Source organism: Gopherus evgoodei, chromosome 4, assembly GCF_007399415.2.
Source record: "Gopherus evgoodei ecotype Sinaloan lineage chromosome 4, rGopEvg1_v1.p, whole genome shotgun sequence".
NCBI lineage: Eukaryota > Metazoa > Chordata > Testudines > Testudinidae > Gopherus > Gopherus evgoodei.
Window position 1 is genome coordinate 26610298 of NC_044325.1, and position 24191 is coordinate 26634488.

Below are 24191 nucleotides of genomic sequence, written 5' to 3' on the forward strand. Positions count from 1 at the left end.
CCTAAGGCTGCTGTAACCCACTGCAGTGGAACTGTCTGGTTCCACAGTGACCCGGGGTTTCCAAGAGTAATTTTTTGCCCATCTGTGCTCTGTCTCCTGTGTGACCATTTCTGGAGATTCAACCCAAAGCCAGGGTCCCCAAGTGGGAATGGGGCCCACAAAACTCCACTATACTTTATAAGCAGCAAAGAGTCCTGTGGCACCTTATAGACTAACAGACGTATTGGAGCATGAGCTTTCGTGAGCGAATACCCACTTCGTCTTACACTTTATAAGATACTCATACATCCACTTCTTAAAGTCCCAGTGTGCTACTGTACATAACTGAAAGCAATAACAATCTTCTGCTTTGTCATCAGCCTTCTCCTTTACAGAAGAGTTTGGCATGTGACATGATTGCATTCTAAAGGCTGATCCTGAGTGTATCAATTAGTTGATTTTGGAGATGTTGCTAGACAGATGTCCTGTTATCTAGACTGCAGTTCTTGGCTAGACACTTTCAAAGCTACCCATTCAAGAATTTGAGCAGAAGTTATTTCCTGGTTTGGCGGTGAATCCATGACTCTGACACTGTAATTGTCTACAAGGAAGGGCAAGGATGGAACTCTCTCCAAATTCCAGACCATCCTTACACATGGGCCTTGTAAAGGTTAGGGTATGTCTACCCTACGGGATAATTCCGATTTTACATAAACCGGTTTTATAAAACAGATTGTATAAAGTCGAGTGCACACGGCCACACTAAGCACATTAATTCGGCGGTGTGCGTCCATGGTTCGAGGCTAGCGTCGATTTCCGGAGCGTTGTACTGTGGGTAGCTATTCTGTAGCTATCCCATAGTTCCCGCAGTCTCCCCCGTCCCTTAGAATTCTGGGTTGAGAGCCCAGTGGCTGATGGGGCAAAAATCATTGTCGCGGGTGGTTCTGGGTAAATGTCATCAGTCATTCCTTCCTCCGGGAAAGCAACAGCAGACAATCATTTCGCGCCCTTTTTCCCTGGATTGTCCTGGCAGACGCCACAGCATGGGCAACCATGGAGCCCGTTCAGCTTTTTTTTTTTTTACAGTCACCATATGTGTACTGAATGCCGCGGACAGAGGCGATACTCCAGCGCTACACAGCAGCATTCATTTGCTTTTGCATGATAGCAGAGATGGTTACCAGTCGTTCTGTACCTTCTGCTGCCAGGGTAATTTGGCAATGAGATGACGGTTATCTGTCCTTCTGTCCAGCTGTCTGCTGCTATCATGGGTGCCCCTGGCTGAGGTCGGCCGGGGGCGCAAAAGCAAAACTGGGAATGACTCCCCGAGTCAATCCCTCCTTTATGGTTTCTAAAAATAGAGTCAGTCCTGCCTAGAATTTGGGGCAAGTGTACTAGAGAAGCAGTGTATCAGAGAGTACAGCTGCTCCATGTCAGATCCCGCAGAAATGATGAGCTGCATGCCATTCACGGGGGGTGCCCCTGCAACAACCTCACCCATTGCTTCCCTCCTCCCACAACCTTCCTGGGCTACCGTGGCAGTGTCCCCCCCATTTGTGTCATGAAGTTATAAAGAATGCAGGAATAAGAAACAGTGACTTGTTAGGCCACGTCCAGACTACCCGCCGTATCAGCGGGTTAAAATCGATTGCTCAGGGATCGATACTAGACGCGATATATCGATCCCCGAGCGCGCTTATATCGATTCCGGAACTCCATCAACCCCAACGGCAGGAATTCCGGAATTGACACAGAGAGCCGCGAACATTGATCCCGCGCCGTCTGGACGGGTGAGTAATCCGATCTTAGATATTCGACTTCAGCTACGTTATTCACGTAGCTGAAGTTGCGTATCTAAGATCGATTTCCCCCCCCTAGTCTGGACCAGCCCTTAGTAAGATAAAATGAGGGGGAGGCAGCCTCCCGGTGCTATGACAGTCCAGGCAGGACATTAAGCTGTGCGGAGGAGAGGAGCCCAGCATCCCACTGCTATGATAGTCCAGGCAGTACAGAATCTTTTCTTTACACAGGAAAGGGAGGGGGCTGATGGAGCTCAGCCCCCAGTTGCTATGATGAGGACGGTTACCAGCTGTTCTGTCCCATCTACTGGGAATCATTCCTATTTTTACCCAGGCACCCCCAGCCGACCTCACCTGAGGCAAACCAGGAGCACTCACGGGCTGATAGTGACGATGGATATCAGTCATATTGTACCGTCTGCCACCAGGGAGGGGAGAGGAGTGGATACTGCTCTTTACTGCTTCAGCATCGCGTCTTCCAGCAGCATTCAGTAGACATAGGGTGACACTGAAAAAAGTCAAGGAATGACTTCTTTCCCTTTTCTTTCACGTGGGGGGGGAGAGGGCGTAAATTGACAAGCTATTCCCTGAACCATGCTGGACAATGTGTTTGACCCTACAGGCATTGGGAGCTCAGCCAAGAATGCAAATACTTTTCAGAGACTGCTGTGGACTGTGGGATAGCTGGAGTCCTCAGTACCCCCTCCCTTCCTCCATGAGCGTCCGTTTGAGTCTCTGGCTTCCCATTACGCTTGTCACGCAGCACTGTGTAGCCTGTAGATTTTTTTTTCAAACGCTCTGGAATTTCGTCTTCTATAACGGAGCTCTGATAGAACAGATTTGTTTCCCCATACAGCGATCAGATTCAGTATCTCCCATGCGGTCCATGCTGGAGCTCTTTTTGGATTTGGGACTGCATTGCCATCCGTCCTGATGAGAGCCCCACGCTGGGCAAACAGGAAATGAAAATCAAAATTTCGCGTGGCTTTTCCTGTTTACCTGGCCACTGCATCCGAGCTGAGATTGCTGTCCAGAGCGGTCACAGTGGTGCACTGTGGGATACCGCCCGGAGGCCAATACCGTCGTTTTGCGGCCACACTAACCCTAATCCAACATGGTAATATCGATTTTAGCGCTACTCCTCTCGTTGGGGATGTGTACAGAAACCGATATAAAGAGCCATTTATATCGATATAAAGGGCCTCGTAGTGTGGACGGGTACAGTGTTAAATCAGTTTAACACTGCTAAAATCGGTTTAAACATGTAGTGTAGACCAGGCCTCAAAGGCAGCAGTCCCCAACCCCACTTTAGTGCTTCTCGGTAGAGAGATCACCTGATGACCCCATCTGTATAGCTCCCAACAAACAAAGCCCGAAGTGCAGAAGGAGGGAATAGGTGCAGACTCCCCAGGGGAGGTTGCAGTCCCTCATCTGACAGAACAGATCCTGAAGCAGAGCCTACAGCAGAGAGGTCAGAGCTCAGAGTTCCCCGCCTCGCAGGGAAGGGAAAAGGTAGGATGGGAAAGAGGAATGCAGAGTCCCTGCTCTCACCTGGGGAGGGTAGGGGAGGAATAGAATAGCAGGGGTGAGCTGGGGATACAGAGTCCCCTGACAGGCCAGGCCCAGCAGGGAAAGGAGGGATAGATAGCAGGACTGAGCTGGTGATGCAGAGTCATGTGTCAAGGCAGACCCTGCAGGAAGGGAAGGGGCAGCTGGGGTTGCAGTGTCACCTGGCAGAACAGAGTAGGCCCTGAAGGGAAGGATGAGCTGGGAGCACAGAGTCCCTGGCAGAGCAGAGCAGGCCCCGCAGGGAGGGAGGGTAGCAGGGTGCAGTGTCACGTGGCAGAGCACAGCAGGGCAGAGCACATCCTGCAAGAAGGGAGGCTAGCAGGGGGCAGTGTCACCTGGCAGGGCTGAGCAGAGCCGGCCTCGCAGGGAGGGAGGGTAGCAGGGTGCAGTGTCACCTGGTAGAACAGAGCAGGGCAGAGCTCATCCTGCAGGGAGGGAGGGCAGCAGGGGGCAGTGTCACCTGGCAGAGCAGAGCAGGCCCCGCAGGGAGGGAAGGTAGCAGGGGTGCAGTGTCACCTGGCAGAGCAGAACAGGTCTCATAGGGAGGGAGGGTAGCAGGGTGCAGTGTCACCTGGCAGGGCACAGCAGGCTCTGCAGGGCGGGAGGGAGGGTAGCAGGGGGCAGTGTCACCTGGCAGAGCAGAGCAGGCCCCGCAGGGAGGGTGGGTAGCAGGGTGCAGTGTCAGCTGGCAGAGCAGAGCAGAGCAGAGCAGGCCCTGCAGGGAAGAAGGGTAGCAGGGGCAGTGTCACCTGGCAGGGCAGAGCAGGCACCGCAAGGAGGGCAGGGGGAGTAGCAGTGGGCAGTGTCACCTGGCAGAGCAGAGCAGGGCAGAGCAGGGAGGGTAGGGGGAGTAGCAGGGGGCAGTGTCACCTGGCAGAGCAAAGCAGGGCAGAGCAGGCCCTGCAGGGAGGGAGAGAGGGTAGCAGGGGCAGTGTCACCTGGCAGAGCAGACCTGACCCTGCAGGGAGAGGGGGGGGGTTGCAGGGGGCAGTGTCACTTGGCAGAGCAGAGCAGGGTAGACCCGCCCGCAGGGAGGGAGGGTAGCAGGGTGCAGCATCACCTGGCAGAGCAGAGCAGAGCAGGCCCTGCAGGGAGAAAGGGTAGCAGGGGCAGTCTCACCTGGCAGAGCAGGTCCCGCAGAGAGGGAGGGTAGCAGGGGGCAGTGTCACCTGGCAGAGCAGAGCAGGGCAGACCCGCCCACAGGGAGGGAGGGTAGCAGGGTGCAGCGTCACCTGGCAGAGCAGAGCAGAGCAGGCCCTGCAGGGAGAAAGGGTAGCAGGGGCAGTGTCACCTGGCAGAGCAGGCCCCGCAGGGAGGGAGGGAGGGTAGCAGGAGCAGTGTCACCTGGCAGAGCAGAGCAGGCCCCGCAGGGAGAAAGGGTAGCAGGGTGCAGTGTTACCTGGCAGAGCAGGGCAGAGCCGGCCCCGCAAGGACGGAGGATAGCAGAGGACAGTGTCACCTGGCAGGGCAGAGCAGACCCGGCCCGGCAGGGAGGGAAGGTAGCAGGGTGCAGTGTCACCTGGCAGAGCAGGGCAGACCCGACCTCGCAGGGAGGGAGGAAGGGTAGCAGGGGACAGTGTCACCTGGCAGGGCAGAGCAGACCGGGCCCGCTGGGACGGAGAGTAGCAGGGGACAGTGTCACCGGGCAGAGCAGAGCAGACCCGGCCCCGCGGGGACGGAAGGTATCAGGGGACAGTGTCACCGGGCAGAGCAGAGCAGACCCGGCCCCGCTGGGACGGAGGGTAGCAGGGGACAGTGTCACCGGGCAGGGCAGAGCAGACCCGGCCCCGCAGGGACGGAGGGTAGCAGGGGACAGTGTCACCGGGCAGAGCAGACCCCCTCAGGGAGGGAGGAAGGGTAGCAGGGGGCAGTGTCACCGGGCAGAGCAGAGCAGACCCGGCCCCGCTGGGACGGAGGGTAGCAGGGGACAGTGTCACCGGGCAGAGCAGACCCCGCAGGGAGGGAGGAAGGGTAGCAGGGGGCAGTGTCACCGGGCAGAGCAGAGCAGACCCGGCCCCGCTGGGACGGAGGGTAGCAGGGGACAGTGTCACCGGGCAGAGCAGACCCCGCAGGGAGGGAGGAAGGGTAGCAGGGGGCAGCGTCACCTGGCAGAGCAGGTCCTGCAGGTGGCTGGCGCAGGCGGCGTACACAGGCTGGGCCAGGCGGCCGCTGATGCTGTAGTACCGCTCCATCAGCGCCCGGTCCTGCTCCGCGTCGCAGCAGCCGAAGTCCGTGTACTGCACGCAGAAGTCCAGCGGCTGCGGCGGCCTGAAGGGCGGCTTGAAGTCCAGGCACTGCGGGTGCGGGCGCACCTGGCCCAGCCCGGCCAGCAGCAGCAGCGCCAGGAGCGGGGGCCGCTGCCCCGGCCTGGCCCAGCGGGGACCCGACGCCGGCGCCGCCTTGCCATGTGCCATGCTGGGCGCTGGGCTCTGTGCGGCGGCAGCCTGGCCCCCGCGCGCTCACACGCCGCTCCAGGGCGGGCTCGGGTTATGCAATCCCCGGGCTGCCCCTTTGGCCGCACCTCGCCGGGCCGCTCCCACCGCTCGGGGCAGCCGGGCCGCACCGGAACCCAGCGGCCGCCGGGACGGGAGCTGGCTGGTCCCGCTCTCTGCTGCTAACGGTTCCCTAGGGCCGGGGGCCCCGGAGTCAGGCTGAAGCGCCGCCCCGGCACTGGGCAGAGCCAAGAGCAGCTGCGGGGAAGGAAGCGCATGTGGAAGAAGCAACTTTGGCAAAGAAATTGTGGGCTGCGGCTCGGCGAGGGGGTGGAGGGAGAATAATTCCACAGAGCTCGGGGCTGGGAGCAGCCCCCCCCCCAGCCCATGGCGACACATTAAAAACCCACGGTGAGATAGGTGCTGCTGTGGCACTTCAGATACTACAGCCACGGGAGGGGTTCTCCCAACACCACCTCCACAACTGGGCATGGCTAGACTTCTTCACTCCAGCTGACACTGTCTGCACCAGGGTCTCAGTCAGTTTAGCTACATGGGGATTTTTCACACCCCTGTGTGACAGAGTTTTTAGTATTGTCCAGCCCTAAGAGACGTATTTAGGTCAACTTAACCCCCAGTGTAGACACCACTAGGTGGATGGAAGAATTCTAGCTACTACCTCACAGAGACAAGGGGGAAGGGATAGCTCAGTGGTTTGAGCATTGGCCTGCTAAACTCAGGGTTGTGAGCTTAATCCCTGAGGGGACCATTTAGGGATCTGGGGCAAAAATCTTTCTGATTTAGTTGGGGATTGGTCCTGCTTTGAGCAGGGGGTTGGACTAGATGGCCTCCTGAGGTCCCTTCCAACCCTGATATTCTTTGATTAACTACATTGATGGAAAAAGCCCTTCTGTTGCTGAAGAAAGTGTCTATGCCACAGGTTGCCAACTGCAGCCAATGGGAGCTGCAGGGGTGGTGCCTGTAGGAAGGGGCAACACAGAGCTGCCTGGCCACCCCTGTGCCTAGGTTCCAGGCATGCCAGTCACTTCTGGGAGCCACCTGAGATAAGCACCACCTGGGTGGAGCCTGCACCTTGCACCCCAGCCCTGAGCCCCCTCCCACACCCAAACTACCTCCTAGAGCCTACACCCCTCACCTCCTCCTGCACCCCAACCCCAACCCCCTGCCTCAGGCTCAGTCTGTAGCCCCCTCTCACACTCTGAACTCCTGGGCCCCAGCCCAGAGACCACACCCCAACCCCCTGCCAGTGAAAGTGAGTGAGGGTGGGGAAGAGTGAGTAAGGGAGGGGGATGGAGTGAGACAGGGCAAGGCAGAGGTGTGGCCTCGGGGTGGGACAAGGGAATTTGGGTTTGTGCGATTCAACAGTTGGCAACTCTAGTTAGTGCGCAGTTGTAGCAGTGCCACTATGGCATGTTAGGTGCAGACATAGGCCTAGTCTACACTAAAGAAGTTATACCCCCCCCCAAGGCCACCACTTCACCTTACACATGCGTCTTCTCCAGGGTCCAGGCACCTAGTTAGTGGAGTCACGCCTGTGCGGCTCCACTAATTAGATGCGTTGCCCTTCATTCTCTTGTATGTGGACCATAGAGGGATGGACCACCTGAATAGAGCCTGGACCACAGTATGAGAACTTCTGATGTAGACTTTTGAAAAGTCTGTGGTGGTAGGCAATTGCCCCCCTTCCTGCATTCCCTCTGGAGCTGGTGGGAATGTTTTTGCTGAAACTTTTTTTTCCAGTGAATAATGGCTTTTGGGTCAAAACAAAAAGTTTCATTTTAGTTTGAAATTTTCCATATATATTTTTCAGTAAACTTTTTTCAGTTAAAATTTTTGGTTTTCAAAAGCAGGAAAAAATTGTTTTAATTGAAAAACCAAAAAAAATTTGTGGGAAATCTTAAAAAGTTCTTTTTTCTGAAATTTCCCATTAAAAATAATGAGCATTTTTCAATCAACTCTACTATAGACTAAACAGAGAGAGAGAGAGCGCACGAGAGCGAGAGCAACTTCCAAAAATGAAGGGCAGGCAAATTTTGGAAGCACTATATCTTTAAAACTCTCATGGGATTCTTCTCAATTTGATCCAAAAAATGTTCCTCTTACATGTAACATGAGAAATTCTAGGAAGACTGGTGTGATTTTGGTAAAGTTAGTGGTGGGGTTTTGAAAATTGGGCTAATAATGGGAAGTTATGTGCAACCTTCACTTTGAGTGGACTGGGTCTCTTCGTAAGAACCATTCAGAAGATGTGATTTGAATAGATCATGTCCTGTTGAAATAATTATATATATGTATTTACAGTATAATCAACATTTTGGAAAAGTGATGGAAATGCTTGAGTCTGGTTCCAGCTGTACTGCAACCTGCTAACTACATACACATACAGTGTAAAGATAAAAGTATTGTGTTGCTTTATATTGAAATTGCTAAGAAATATGAAAATTTTAAATGGAAATTAGAGTACTTTTCTACAAAATTGCATCAGGACTGCCAAACTGATACCATAGTTAAATAGACCATTGTGAGTGCTCATCTTAATTCCAAATCTTTAATATATTTCCTTAACATTTTCTAATCTAAACTGTTGTCTAAAGTGCATAGTTGCAGCATAACTTATTTGGTCAACTATTTAAACTGATGAAGGTGAGTTTTTTATTCTGTTAGTAATATAAAACTTCAGTCACAAAAAGAATAAATCAGTAATATTGTAATTTGGAAAGAAGTTATTTAGATTTATGACTTCAGCTTCATTCGGTGTAGTCAGCGAAGACTCAGAGTGAACAATATATAATAATAATTAGCATTGATGTGACTTGCTTACAGGCCATGTTAAGAGTGAGACATATTTAGAAGCAAGAAAATTCAGGATCAATGCAGCTACTGTTTTTACTGTAACTAACTTCTACATTCTTTGGTATTATAAGGTCAGACTCTGATCTGGCCTAGCTTTGTGCAGCACTAGATGCTGCTGAGATGGTGCTCAAGGTGCCTTTTACATCATATGTTTGTGGTTCCCACATACAGGGACCAGCCATTGATTGATTTGGTTTGGACTCTGCCTGAAGACTGCTCTAACTTAGCACGCCTATCTGTGGTCCAAAGGGCCTTTTCTGACAGCCAGGGATAGCACCTTTGACATGCTCTTTTCCCCAGCGATACTGCACCAAAGGTGAGATTCCATATGCAAGGGAATCCCAAGGTAGCTAGTTACACCAGCTTTCCAGCAGTTTTGCACCACCATTGTGGGAAAAAGATTCTGACCCATAGGGTCCAGTCTCACACTTCCCACCTATAGGCATTTGATATGTAGTACTTGGAAATATTTACTTCAGAGATTGGGTTAAGTACAATATTTAGATGGCAATTTTTTTTACATCATCATGTCATATTATTTGTATAAAGCCCCCAAGGTGCATTGTAATTTTAGCTGTTCAATACTATTATCCACATTTCAGAGTGATAAGTTAATATTAAAATGTAGAAAACCCATAAAAACAAAAGAATTTGGAGATAAGCTGCCACGCTATTTTTAACTCCCACTTTGATACCAAAGTATTAGTATATAGTGCATACGGAGTATAAGATTGCTGCTTGGTTTGAGAGACCCTGTCAGAAGACCATAAGCACTACAGCATTTAATGAGATTTTGTCCCTTCTCCATATATGTGTAACTATTGCCAATGCCAATGAGAGCTATGCATGTGTGTGGACAACAGTAATGTGTGGTAGTCTTAACTCAGAATTCTCTTGCTGTTGTGCAGTTATGTTTGTGTTTTAAAGACAAGTTTTCATCCATGACAAACACGCCATCTCATCCATCATACCTGCAAAACCTTTTATTTGCATGTATAAATGAGTAATTAGATATGCAATTATCCAGTCCCAGGTTTTGGAAGCACAACTGGTTTGCATCGATTTTTTCCATTTTGTGGTTAAAAATTGGATTCGTGTTTCAGGTTTTAATAGCTTTTTAAAAAACACATTAGTTACTGTTGTAATGTAAATTAGTATAATAAAAACACTTAATATGCAAATAAAGGGTTGCTGTAACAAAGCTTACTGTATAATACTAAGATTTATGACAGCACATGGCTTATTATGGCCGCTATGCAACATACCGAACGTGTAACAAAAATGAAATGCAGTGCATAGACAGCAGCTAATTTCCAAATGTTAAGTATTGTAAGTGTTTGTTCAGCATTGCAAAATGGCATAAGCTAGATTAGGGAAGAGCTCCGTTCTGAATTATTTATTTTTAAATGAAGACATTTTGGTTTAATGGACATGTGGTCTAATGGATAAACCACATGACTTGGAGTCAACATAGCTAGGTTTTATTGGCAGCCCTGCTATAGCCTTATGTGTGACTGTAACCAAGTGGCCACTTTTGAATGTGTTAAAAAAAATTACAGTTCAGTGGGCGGATGGAATATTGGCCCACATTCACAGTGCATTTACAGCACTCAAAATTGAATGGGACCTGAATTTGCTTGGTACCTCAATGTTCAAGTGTGGCTTAGATCAAAAGAAAATGAGCTTTTCCAGTAGATATTTATCCAGTATTAGCAGTCAGACTGTAAACCTCAGCACTGGAATAGATAACAGTCAGGAATTAAATACATTGACACAAATTCTTGTGGAAGATTAAGCCCTGCCTGCTCACACTATGTCTGATCTCTCTTACCCCTGCTGTCATTTATTTCCTGAGCATTATGTTTCCTTTGTTTACTAAGGTAAGGCAATATTTATAAAAACATACAAATGAGAATGAGGCAAAGAATTAATTTTAGTCTAATGTGATCGGATAACGTAGAAGTTGGTCATTTATTCCATCATACCACAGGGATCCTGTTAGATTTTAGCAGTCTACATAAACAACTGAAAAGACATAAGAAGTCCTGAAAATATGCTAGAAAAGTGTTGCAAAACTGCCTACAATGAACAGATTTCTTCTTCTTTAAGCATCACCCAGAGCTCGATTCAGCAACACATTTAGGCACTTAACTTTAAGCAGGAGCTGAAGTCCTGTTGACTTTAAATCAGGGTGGATTTGATTTAATCATGGATTTCTATATAAAAAAGTGCATTCTTGTTGGTTGTTATAACCTTAATACATATTCTTCACAACTCAGATAGATGCAGGTTTCATTTTCATACTATACATTTTTAAATGATTTATTTTGAAAACTTTTCAGATTAGTTTTACAGCTATGTCAGAAAATGAATGATTGTTCGGTTATTTCGTTTACCGAAGGTTATTGAAGCAGATATTTATGAAGTCATTGGGAGGTGAACTATCTCCAATTCAATAGGTTAATCATTAATATTTGGAGGATTTTCTTGCCATGCTATATTAGGAAGAGAACAGCACCAGACAGACATTTAAATAGTTTTATTTAACTAAAACAACAGTATGTATTTTTCTTCAACATACATAATATTTTAACAAAACAAGCATATTAATTTTTTAATTTAAATATTCAATATATTTTAAATGAGGTTTGTTTTTGTTAAAATTGTTTTGAACTAATATAGTTAAAAGAAATATTTAAAAAAATTAAATCAACTGTGGGAGAAACTTAAAATATTGGCTTCTGCAGCTAACTCAGCCATCTTCACCTTCATTTTCCTGTTTGTTTATAATCTGGAAAAGAAAACAAGCTTTCCTGCTTTTTCAGGTCCCAAACGAGTTCTCAGTTTGGAATGAATTAGTCCAAAGGATGAAAATATTCTTTCTACACCTACAGAAGAAGCTACTGCTGTTAAAAGTGAGATCACCACTTCAGCAGTCTCTGAATCCAAGTGCTTAAGTGACTTCCACCAGTGTGACTTTCTTTAAAACATCATCAGCAAACATATATTCCTTGAATGGTTCAGCCTTAGCTCTGAAGTTTATTATAGTTGGCATTATGGAGGGATGATTGCTGGATGTCCATGTCATAACTGCTGAAGAAGAGGAGTTGGCTAAGGTTTGACCCTGGTACCAAGTATTGAGAATATTTACAAGAAAATGAGCTGGAGATAGTGCTTGTCCCATTCATTTTTTTAATGCTTGTAGTTTAACTCTGTTATTGCATATTTCTCTTTTTTAAGATCTCACTCAGTTCCTTCCAAATTTCAACAGCATGAGCAATAAAACAGCTATTTCCCTGCATTTTGTTCAAGGCTACAGAAATGGGCTTCAGGGGACTTGGCATGTGTTCAACATTTCTCTTAAACCCAATGTTGAGAACTTGGGCTGTGACGGCGCCATCTATTTTTTCACAATTTTGTTCACAAACTGTCATCAGATTAGGCCAGTTCTTGATACAGTGCTCAAAACAGTCCACTACTGAGTTCCATCGCACGTCTTGTGGGAGAGTTAACTTGGTTCTTCCCACATTTTTCAGAGCAGCTGCTGCAAAGTGGTTGTTGCAGAAGTATTTTGTAATTTCAACAACATTAGCCTTTATTTCTGGAACACCAAAGTCTTTGGCTAGGAGGTGCATCAAATGAGCACTGCAGCTTATGTAATTAGCTTGGGCCTCTTTTCACTCTCGTCTAAATAATTTCTTCTCATCTTGGATACATTTGCAGCATTGTCTGTGACCAAGCTGCGTACTAGACATTTGAATTTTTTCTCCCACAGTTTGTTATAGCTTTTACTGCTACTTCTTGTAAGTATTCTGCTGTGTGTACATTTCCTGATGTATCGTTTCTGTAAGGACAAAAATGACCATGGGGACTGTAGATTTAGAACACCTAACCTGGAGTGAACTAGTGACAAAAATCAAACAGGCAGGAGATTTGCTGCGAGAAACTGGGGTCTTGAAAAGACAAGTCAGCAAAAAAACTACCTCAGAGCCCGTGCAGGCTATCACATTTACAAATAATAGTCCTCACTCTGCCAGGCACCCTCCCAATCTTAATTCCCCTACCTCCCACAACCCTGGGCAGCGCCGACCCAAGGAGACCCTTAGGAACATGATTTGGAAGGAGATGGTGAATTTAGGGGAGGATATGGGAAAATATGATCGCCAGCCCCTCAGCATCCTGATTAATGCTTTGTCTCAGGTCATGCGGAGAACGGAGTTAATGCAGGAAGCTCCCCCACAACCCACTGCCCCGGTACAAAGTGCTTCCCCCACGCCCACTCCCTGTCAAAGCCAGATCCCTGCCCCCTTTTCTGAGTGGAGGCTCTGGGAGTCTGACAATCAGTAGGGGTGCCCGGTTCCCCATGAGCCTCCCCAGCTGATTGCAAGACGTCAATGCGACGTATGGAGGAGACCCACTGTGAGGGCTACAGTGGGGAACCCAGGGATGTTAGCCCAATTGCTAGTGGATAGGATCTCCAAAGGGAGACCCACCATTAGGCAGGTTCAGCTCAATGGGTATGAGGAAGAAAATGTCTCCCATGATTTGTCTCTTGGGAGTGGCGATTTGCCTGTTAAGAAAGCCATCCCAATCTCCCAGTGTTTGTCTGTGAAAAGTCATGTGGTCTGTGACAAGGGGGAGGGAAGTTCAAACTGTTTGTTTAGTCAAAAAAGCAGTTTCACTGCTGGTGGAAAAAATGTCTCCAGTGTGTTGTCTGTGAAACAGGCAGAAAATACCTCTGAGTTTATGCTGACTGAGGATTTGTCAGTTGTGCCAGATGTGGTTCTGGACTAAACTGAAACCCAGGAAGGAAGTGTTCCTAAGCCTGTGTCCATTGGGGATAATGATTTGACCATGGAGGGAGCTACCCTAATCTCCAAAAGTTTGTCTGGGAACAAAGTGGAGGAAATTCCAAACCTTGTGAATATTGGGAATGGCAGTTTATCTGTTGGGGGAGAATTTGTCTCCAAGCAGACAGAATGTGCCATCAGCTTATGCTGATTGAGAATATGTCAGTTGTCTCAGAAGTCGTTCGGGACTCAACTGAAACCCAGAAAGATGTTTCTGTAGAGCAACCCCTAGCTGAAAAGGGAAAGGACAAAATTTCTAGGGAGAATGAATTGTTGCCTAAAAGCGCTCCTGAAGAAGTAAAACCTCATGCTAACTTTTGCAAGCAGTTTGCTGCAGCTGAAGGTTGTGGAAGTGAGCTGATTGAGTTAGCTGAGTATGAATCATTGCCCATAGCAAGCAACAGTGTAGGTGCTGAGGAATTTAGTTCAGTTTCCAACTGCCAAAGTTTCTCAACTGTGTATGAATCCACTAAGCCATCCCTACTAAAAACACCACCGGCTCTGTCGCTGCTAAGCAGCTCTTTACACACACTTGGGATGGCTATAGCTCTACTGTGAATTGGGCCAGCCCCAGTGTTTGTCAGATAAAAATCCTGAATGTGAAAAATGGGAAACCCTGGCAGAAATGTTTTCATTCTTCACAGGTCAAAGAATGGAAGGATAAACCACCTGACCCTCAAGACTGTCTTCTCCATCCTGTCGGCCACCCTTCTTGGCCAGCAAGAAGGAACGGCTTTGAGCCGTTGGAAAATACGCATCGAGTGGGCTGGTCAGTGCTTACCCCGATGTTGAGACAGGAAAAGGCCAAAAAGTCACACAAGCACATACAACAGGATCATTGTGGATACTGCTCCATCCATCAAGATTCAGGTTAACAATTTCACCCTGTAGACCTTTAGCACACTTCTCAATTTCTCTTTCATACACTTTATCCAGCAATTTGCCTGCAACATCTGCTCTGTTGGGTGGACTGTATCCTGGTCTTAATGACTGAACAATGTTAATGAAGTGTGGGTTCTCAGTCATATGAAAAGGAAAGTTTGTTGCATAAACAAACTGGGCAATTTTTTCATCAACTACCTCTTTTTGTAATCTGCTGATTCTTATCACAAACTTACCTATGGTTGTTTCTGGATGATGGAGGGTTTATTTTTGTTTGTTTGTTTTTGCGCTACTACGGGTGATATACTGTAGCTATGTGACATGCACGATGTGACTGAAACACTATCATTGACAGATAACCCTGAAACTATAGAAAATGATGGTGATCTTGAAGGTGGATAGTCTTCAGAATCCTGTATGTTGAGGATGGATTCTCAAAATAAGTCAATGCAATTATTTAGTCATTACCATACTGCTCATTTAGTATTACTAATTGCATTCACTGACAGTCAGTATTACTTTAGAGGTGAAATTGTAAAAGGAGATCTGCCTATTTCAGATATTTATTTTTTATCACAACTGCATCTAAATTGATAGTACCATAGGGTAACAACTATATTTTTTGCTCAAACATGGAAATTCAAGAATAGTCCAGAAGGAAGACAGGCAGTCCTTAAGAAAGAAGTATGAAATAAAAAAAGTTTACCAACCTGAAGATCCTGCATGTTCAGACATGTTCCTTTCACCATCTTCAATGCAGCTTCCTCCTGAGAAGGAACACTCATGGCAGCCGCATAGGGCCTCATTCTCCCTGGGGGCACCACGTTGCAGGCAGCCCAGACAGTGTAGAAGCAGGGCTGCTGGGTCCTAGAGAGAGCCGAATACAGCACAGTCTGAGGAATGGGATTGGCTGCTGGGGTCTCTGGGGAGGGGGTAGGGATTGGGAAAGGAGCTCACCTCCCCTCCACCCCACGGAGCACCCTCTCCTTTCTCCCTCCTCCCCAGGAGCACCCCTCTCTCTCTCCTCCCTCCCCTCCGTCAGGGCTGGGTTGGGTGAGGTGCTGGGGGAGGAGGGGAGGCTGGCTGCGTGCTGAGGAATGAAAGTGAAAGTAACTCACTTCCTCCGTAGGCAGCCAGAATTGGAATGTCACACAGGGCTTGGCTGGGGTTAGCCAGATGTGTGAAAAATCAGGATAGGGGATTGGGGTAGGGTGAGCAGATATCCCTATTTTATAGGGACAGTCCCAATTTTGGGGTCTTTTTCTTATATAGGCTCCTTTTACCCCCCCACCCATCCCTGTCCTGATTTTACACACTTTCTGTCTGGTCACGCTAGGTGGGGGTAATTGGTGCCTATATAAGACAAAGCCCCAAATATCGGGGCTGGCCCTATAAAATCAGGACATCTGGATCTGGCCACCCTAGCTGGGGAGCGCCTCTCCCCCGGGCTGGCAGCTGCCAGCGATCCATCTCATCCGGGGGGAGCTGCACAGGGCAGGATGAGCTGCTGTGGCTCCGTGGGTGCCCCATCCCTGAGATCAGATGCTGTGCTAACTTCACCATGGTCTGTTGGGCTGGCGGCGGTGCCCATTGGCGTGTGATTGGACCTGAGGGTTTGCTGCTGCTGTTGCCACTCTGCACCCCAAGAGGTGGATTTTGGGGTCCTGCAGTTTTCCACCTATCTCCTCTACTGCAGCTGTTGGACCAGCAGGCTGGGGGGTGAGCCAAACATGAAAGCAGTACTGTGTTGCCATTTACATTGTCATTTAACAACTTTGTTTGCCAAAAATTCTTGCTAACAATCCTGAATCCAATTTCAATATTTTTTTTTAAAATCAATATCTTAGCCAAAAACAGAAAATTAAGTTGTTGACAATTATTAGTGACAAGTTTGGTTTGAGGCAGGGAGTGGGTCAGTTTTCATCAGAGAAACAAAAAATGTTGACTGACTTTCCTATAGCCTGTTACTCCTGATAAGAGCCCTCCAACAACTGTAATATGCTCATCTCCTTACTAGTGTATAAAGCAGGGGTCGGCAACCTACGGCACACGTGTCAAAGGTGGCAGGTGAGCTGATTTTTGATGGTATGCAGCAGCAGGCTGAGCGGCTCAGCCCATCACTGCTCTGGGGTTCCGGCTGCTGCCCTATTGCCAAGCTGGAATACCAGCCATTGGCCCCACTCAGCACCTACTGCTGGCCTAGGGACCCCCAAGGAACCCCAGGCTGGCAGTGGGCTGAGCAGGCCAGTTGAACCACTCAACCTGGGGTTCCATTCACTCAGCCGGCAGTGGGCTGAGTGGGCTGGTGGCGGGCTGAGCAGGGCCGGTGGGAGGTTGAGTGGCTCTGTCTGCTGCGCCAGCAGCACTCAGTCTACTGCTACTCCGGGGTTCCGGCTGCCGGCCCCTTGCCAGTCAGAAGCTCAGCCGCCAGCCCCACTCTTCCTCCTGCCAGCCTGGGTGAGCAGAATCCCAGGCTGGTAGTGGGCTGAGGGGGGGTTGGCGGCTGGGATCCTGGCTGGCAGGAGTTGGTGGTCAGAACCCCAGATCAGCAGCGGGCTGAGCAGGGCCTGGGATCCTTGTCTAGGGTTCCAGCCACCAGCCCGCTGCCGGTTTGGGGTTTCATTTACTCAGCTGGCAGTGGCCTGAGCAGGACCGGTGGCCAAGACCTCAGATAATAACAATAGTTTATTTATATAATACAGACATAGAGAGAAACCTTCTACAAACATTAAAATGTATTACTGGCATGAGAAACCTTAAATTACAGTGAACTTGGCACACCACTTCTGAAAGGTTGCCGACCCCTGGTATAGAGTGACCATATATTGTACTAAGATTCTCCTGATTTTTTTTCCCTCTGTGAGTCAGTATGACTTTTGCCAGCCCAGAATTTGGGCAGCCAATGTTTTACGTTTTCACGTTTTCTCCAACTTTCATAAAGTAAATACATAGTTAATATGAGTTTAAAAGGCCAGGAACACTTCTTTATGAAGAATCTGTATAGCAGATCATGCCCATAGACGATCCAGAAAAGAAATTTGAGGTTGAATTTTTTAATGTTGTGATGGATAAATCAGTATCTGCTGTTGATGAAAGGTTTAATACCTTGCAAGTACACCATGAACAGTTTGGATTTTTGTATGACATAACTACATTCAACGAAATAGGAAAACAAGAGCAACTAATGACAAAGTGCAAGAATCTAGAGAGCCTCCTGAAGCACAGTGATAATTTTGATTTAAATGGACTTGAACTGTACGAAGAATTGAGTACACTGTCATCAATGTTGCCACATGCAAAATCGGTGATGGACATTGTACAGTTTATTCATACCCGCAAACTTGTTGACATATATCCTAATGTGTACATTGCCACTCGTATTCTACTGACAATTCCTGTAACAGTAGCATCAGGAGAACGGAGTTTCTCAAAACTAAAGCTCATTAAAAATTATCTCCGCTCTACAATGAGTCAGGAACGCTTGACTGGTCTTGCTATTCTTGCGATCGAACAAGACACGACTTTGTCTTTGTCATACGATGACATTATTACTGATTTTGCAGCCAAAAAAGCCAGAAAGATTGCTTTTAATTAAAAACAAATCTTTGTTTCAATACCTCTTCATATAAATTTCCAATAAAATTTTGATAAATTAAAAAAAATATTATTTGCATCATTCTATAGTGCTGCTTCTTTAGTGCTAGTCCATCAACATTACAGTGTGCTTAATTAAGTTAAACTGGTTTTAATAATGTGTATGTGGCAAGTTTTCCAATACTATAAGCTTATGTTTGTGTTGCTAAGAGCAGATCAGGCACAGGAGCACCAGTTTAATAATCTCACCTAGGGCACCATAAATCCTAAGGCTGACCCTGGGAACACTTCTCATGATGATGTTTCATTTGGGCAACCATGCCTTGCATTTCTTTGTTGCACTATTTGCATTTTGCACACATGCCTGTCTTACCCACAGGTAGAGGAACTTTATTAAAATATTCCTAAACTGGTTTTCCTTCTAGTGAGAGAATGGTATGGTAGATCTCAAATCAATGAAGGCTATGCTCAGAAAGACCTCAAGACTTCTTGGAATATGCTGCTCAAACTGTTTCAGTTTTGTTTCTACTGCCTGTCCCTCCCTTCTCACATTTATCTCCAGACTTCTTCTCCTTGTCCAGATCTATCCCACCCTGTCATAAACAGATAGTTAAGGGTTAATGTCTCTTTTACCTGTAAAGGGTTAAGAAGCTCAGTAAACCTGGCTGACACCTGACCAGAGGACCAGTAGGGGGACAAGATACTTTCAAATCTTGGTGGAGGGAAGTCTTTTGTTTGTTCTCTTTGAGTTGTTGTTGTTCGTTCTCGGGACTGAGAGGGACGGGACATCAATCCAGGCTCTCCAAATCTTTCTGAATCAGTCTCTCATGTTTCAAACTTGTAAGTAATTAGCCAGGCAAGGCGTGTTAGTCTTATGTTTGTTTTCTCAACTTGTAAATGTTTCTTTTTGCTGGAAGGATTTTACCTCTGTTTGCTGTAACTTTGAACCTAAGGCTGGGGGGGGCCCTCTGGTCTATAGGAATCTGGTCTATAGGAACCATGTAAAGCATTTTCCATCCTAATTTTACAGAGATACTTTTTACCTTTTCTGTCTTTAATTAAAGGTTACTTTTTAAGAACCTGATTGATTTTTTCCTTGTTTTTAAGATCCAAGGGGATTGGATCTGAACTCACCAGGGATTGGTGGGGGGAAAAGAGGGGAATGGTAAATTTCTCCTTGTTTTAAGATCCAAGGGGTTTGGATCTGTGTTCATCAGGGAATTGGTGAAGTCCCTCAAGGCAAGCCAGGGAGGGGAAAGTTTTGGGGGGAAAGAAAGTGCCCCAGACACTGAAATTCTGGGTGGTGGCAGTGTTACCAGATCTAAGCTAGTAATTAAGCTTAGAAGAGTCCATGCAGGTCCCCCACATCTGTACCCTAAAGTTCAGAGTGGGGAAAAAACCTTGACACACCCCCAACAATGTTCTATTCATTGAACTTTTTGAAACTTTGCACTTTTAGAGAGAGGTAGGGGATTGACTCTGTACACAAATTTGCAGAGGGACAATAGGGTTGAGGACTCTTATTTCTCACCTCTGTATATTTATTTATTTAAATTTTTTTTTTTTGCTGTTAACAAGCATGTTACCTCTGGAGACACAAATCCAATTTGAGAACTGCAAAACTAAGCATCTCTGATGGTATCTTCTACACTGAGCACTGAGTCCCATTGAGTGGATAGAAAGATTAACCTGAATAATCTATACAGAAGCCCCTGGAACCCCATAAAATTGGGGTCCCTAATCCATGAACTATTGGAACTCGTTTACAAAACTTTTCTTAAACATTATGTGAATACATTGTCTCATACTATATAATTAGAATTTATAATCCCTATTCCATGATGAGATATCTTTGAGCTATAAGGTATCTTAATTAAAACTATCTTTAGATAGGTTTTTTCCCTCAAAAAGCATTTTATCAAAACAATCCAATTTAAAAAATTGATTTTTTATTTAAAAAAAAATTGTTGATTTTTAAACACACGAGTAGTCCCACTGAAGTTAAGGAGCTGTGTAAGAGCATTGTTGACTCAGGGCCTAAATGAAGACGGTGGAATATGCACTACTGACACTCTTATGGCATCTTGGAATCCTGTGGCACCTTACAGACTAACAGACATTTTGGAGCATGAGCTTTCCTGGGTGAGTGCCCACTTCGTCAGATGCATGTAGTGGAAATTTCCAGGGGCAGGTATACATGTTGATGGATTTCCACTCCATACGGCTAAATGCAGTGCCTTGCATGGTGTCAACTATCAGAGGGGTAGCCGTGTTAGTCTGGATCTGTAACAGGATTCTTTGCTGCTTTTACAGATCCAGACTAACATGGCTACCCCTCTGATACTTGACACCAGAAAGGCACTGCATTTAGCCATATGGAGTGGAAATCCATCAACATATATACCTGCCCCTGGAAATTTCCACTACACGCATCTGACGAAGTGGGTATTCACCCACGAAAGCTTATGCTCCAAAATGTCTGTTAGTCTATAAGGTGCCACAGGATTTTTGCTGCTTTTACAGATCCAGACTAACACGGCTACCCCTCTGATATTATGGCATCTTGAATCTTTAAGAAGAAAGAATTACATCTGTAAAATGGGGATAATGATACTGACCTGCCTTGTGAAGCACTTTTAGAGCTACTGATTAAGAGTGCTATATAAGAGGTAGGTCTTAAAAAAGCCTGATATTAATGTCTATTTTGATTTTTAAGGAAAAAGAGCAAGGGCCAAATCTTGGCAGTAGGCCCAAAATCCAGCACAGGTGCTCTGAGAGGAGGTTCAGTGAAAGAGCAATCCTGTTGTCTCAAGGTATGGTAAAATGGTTCATTATGCTGCAGATGCTATTTACTGCTGTTGTGTTCATGACCAGAGTGCTCATTGCTAGTGGAGCTGTGTGTGTCAGCCATGTCTGCAACTCTGTCATGATGCAGCTCCGACTGCTTTAGCAAAACCCTTCCGGTAGCATATTTCTGTGCTCTGTGTCACAGTACATTTTTGTACAAGACACTGGGACAGACTTCTAGCTGGTGTAAATCAGTATAGCTTTTGTGTATTCCTGTGTATCATGGCAGGGAATCCAACATCCCTGCCTGGTGCATGCTTGTGGCCTGATTATCCACTTTCGTACCTGCCATTCTTATGCTTCTGCATATGTTCTGGCAGGACAGAGACCATAGTTTTGCAGATCTTCAGTATCTTTTTGCTTCACATAAATTGCCACCTCCATAGGAGGACTTCCCAGACATGAGGCTCGAGGAGCCTGAGGATATTGCGGGGTGGGGGGAATAATATTCCTTGCAGGTAATGCTTATATAGCAATGTTATTCTCTTATCAGCTCAGATAGTGACAAAAATGTATGGAGATGTGCACAAACAGTGAGTGGCATCCCTCCCCCACCAGCTAAAAGGAATGGAATAATACATAACCCCTCTATTAATTATGTTGTCTATTGCAATCAACAAAAATGATTAAAGGTCTAGAAAAGAGCCTATGAGGGAAAATTGGGTTTGTTTAGTCTGGAGAAGAGAAGGCTGAGAGGGGACATGTGGGGGTTTTAGTTAGTCTGTTTGCAAGTAAAAAATAAAGAGATTAAAGTGCAAGTCTTTTAAAAAGTGGCTTAGTGATTTTATGTTACATATGCCTGCTTTCTTGGCAAAATTCAATTTTTTTGTCATTCTGATGGATAATGTCAATTTAAATTTTTACAATTGCAGGAAGTTATGGTGGGGACCACAATAGCTACTTAGTGACAGACGAGATACAAAAAGTTAAAGCTTTAACCTTTCAAAATACAAATTCTCAATATATTGTCAAAATATACACAGTAATTTTCCTTAAATCAAACTCTAATAAGTTCTCAAAACAGCATTTTTCTTGCTTTGCCTATCTGTAAATTTCTATTATTAGTCAATAGAAATATTTGTCGGTTTGTGTATGGAGGGAGAAATTGAGGCTTACTGGCATTTACCAATAAAAATCTAATCTTTCCAAGCCTAATTATGTATAACTATAAAGTTTTTCTACAACAAGAAACAGACCAAAATACATGCTCACTGAACTGTGCAAACAAACTTTCCCCTGCCTAACAATGATCTACAACAAAATAAGATAGGCCTTACTATGTAAGAGGAATAATAAGAGGAATAAAGGTGGAAGGTGAAAAAGCTCATTTACCAGAACAAATAGCTTCTATAATTCTTCTTTGTACGGCTGATGTAGATGTAGAGCAATAACTATAATTTTACATTTAGGTGGTTAAGCCAGATAATTGCATCAGGAGTAGCAGGGTGTATCACTGATGCCTCCTTCATATTTGTGTATCAGGCATTAAGTCATTATATGCTCCATGGTCTGTTCTGGGTGACCACAGTCGCACAGTGGAAAGTTTTTAAGTTTTCCATTTGTGCAGCAAGTATCTGCATTTGCCATGGTTTGTGCCGATGTGGTTTAAGGTCACCTATAAGTTTCACGGAAGCTCAAAGCCAGGAATCTTCTGCATCGGGTCGGTTTGTTTGTGACTTCTTGTGAACTCCGTTCAGCTTTCCACGCTTCATCAGGATTGAAGTCTCATTGTTGAAGGTTAAGTTGGCCATCAACAAGTCGAGTATGGCTACTCTCTGCCAATGCTGGTGCACAGTGCTCAGCTATGGCATCCACGAGAACCATCACTGATGGCCGAAGCACTGATACTGATGCTCCCTGATAGAGCTATGACAAAAGTTTGCCAAAATTTGATGTGATCACATCCAGGGGTGTAGTTCAGCCACGGCTCTAGTTAAATGGTGAGTAAAACCAAGCGTACGTTAACAAAAAAAAAAAAACAACAAAACCCACACAACACTAACAAGAATTTTTCAAATGGAACAAAACAAGTATCAGCCAGTGCTGCCATTACTCCTCCTTTGCTATAACGATAAGGAACTGCAGGCCTCTTGTTCAGATGTTTTCCATTAGCTGACAATAGAAGATATAGTTAATAAAACCTAAACTTGAAAAAAATTCCCCAGTGTACAGTTCTGGGCACCACATTCCTGAAAAGATGCGGACAAATTGGAGAAACAAAAATGAGAAAAGGTCTAGAAAACATGGCCTATGAGGTAAAATTGGGTTTGTTTAGTCTGGAGAAGAGACGACAGAGGGGACAGGATAACGGTTTTCAAGAACAAAAGATTGTTACAAGGAGGAGAAAAATTGTTCCTCTTAACCTCTGAGGAGAGGACAAGAAGCAATGAGCTTAAATTGCAGCAAGGGTGGTTTAGGTTGGACATTAGGAAAAACTTCCCTACTGTCAGAGTGGTTAAGCACTGGAATAAATTGCCTAGGGAGGTTGTGGAATCTCCATCATTGGGGATTTTTAAGAGCAGGTTGGACAAATTCCTGTCAGGGATGGTCTAGATAATACTTAGTCCTGCTCTGAGAGCAGGGGACTGGACTACATGACCTCTCAAGGTCCTTTCCAGTTCTATGATTCTACAAAAGGAGTATTTCTCCTATCTTGGCCCGGGGGTTGCTCTAAAGTGTGCCAGCTGTCCATATAACGCCCCCTGTAGCCTGGGATAGTCCTAGAGCACCCCATCTCAGTTTCCTTCCGCTCAGGGCTCCTTAAGAACTCCACACAGTTCAAGGTATTCAAAAAAACAAGATTCCTGTTCTGTGCTCCAATTTATTAAGTCCTTATACAGTTTCAAGTGGCTCTCCAGTTGTTCTCATTTCATTCCACCCAGACTGGCAACAAAGTGTTTCCAAACAAGTGAGACTCAAAACAAAATATTTTTAATAGTTCTTCCTCCACAGCATCTTTACTGCAGTGTGGTCTTCCCGCGTCCCTCCACAGTTTGGAGATCAGATCACACCACAGGGAAACAGACTTCCCCTACCAAGGTCTCCTACAGGCACACACTTGTTCTTGATATGAAATGGTAGCAGCTCCACCACCACTGACTATTCCTCCCCAGCCCTCTTCCTATCCACCCTAGAAGGCTGAGTGAGTCATATGACCTGTCAGTCATATCACATGCCCCTCATTTTCCCCATCTGGGGAGGAGAGTTAGCTGTGTCTAGGGTGACCAGATGTCCTGTTTTTATAGGGACAGTCCCACTTTTGGGGACTTTTTCTTATATAGGTGCCTATTACCCCCCACCCCTATCCCGTTTTTTCACAGTTGCTATCTGGTTACCCTAACTGTGTCACAGGTGGAGCTGAAACT

The 24191-nt window shown here is 46.1% G+C and overlaps 1 protein-coding gene across 1 annotated transcript in view; it reads right to left on the reverse strand.

Moving 5' to 3' along the window:
• HHIPL1 (HHIP like 1) overlaps positions 1 to 5761 on the reverse strand; it is a 32684-nt gene extending 26923 nt beyond the window's left edge. Inside the window, 1 exon segment of the mRNA XM_030558776.1 lies at positions 5453 to 5761. Coding sequence (XP_030414636.1) covers positions 5453 to 5761 — 309 coding nt within the window.
• Positions 5762 to 24191: the final 18430 nt, after the last annotated feature.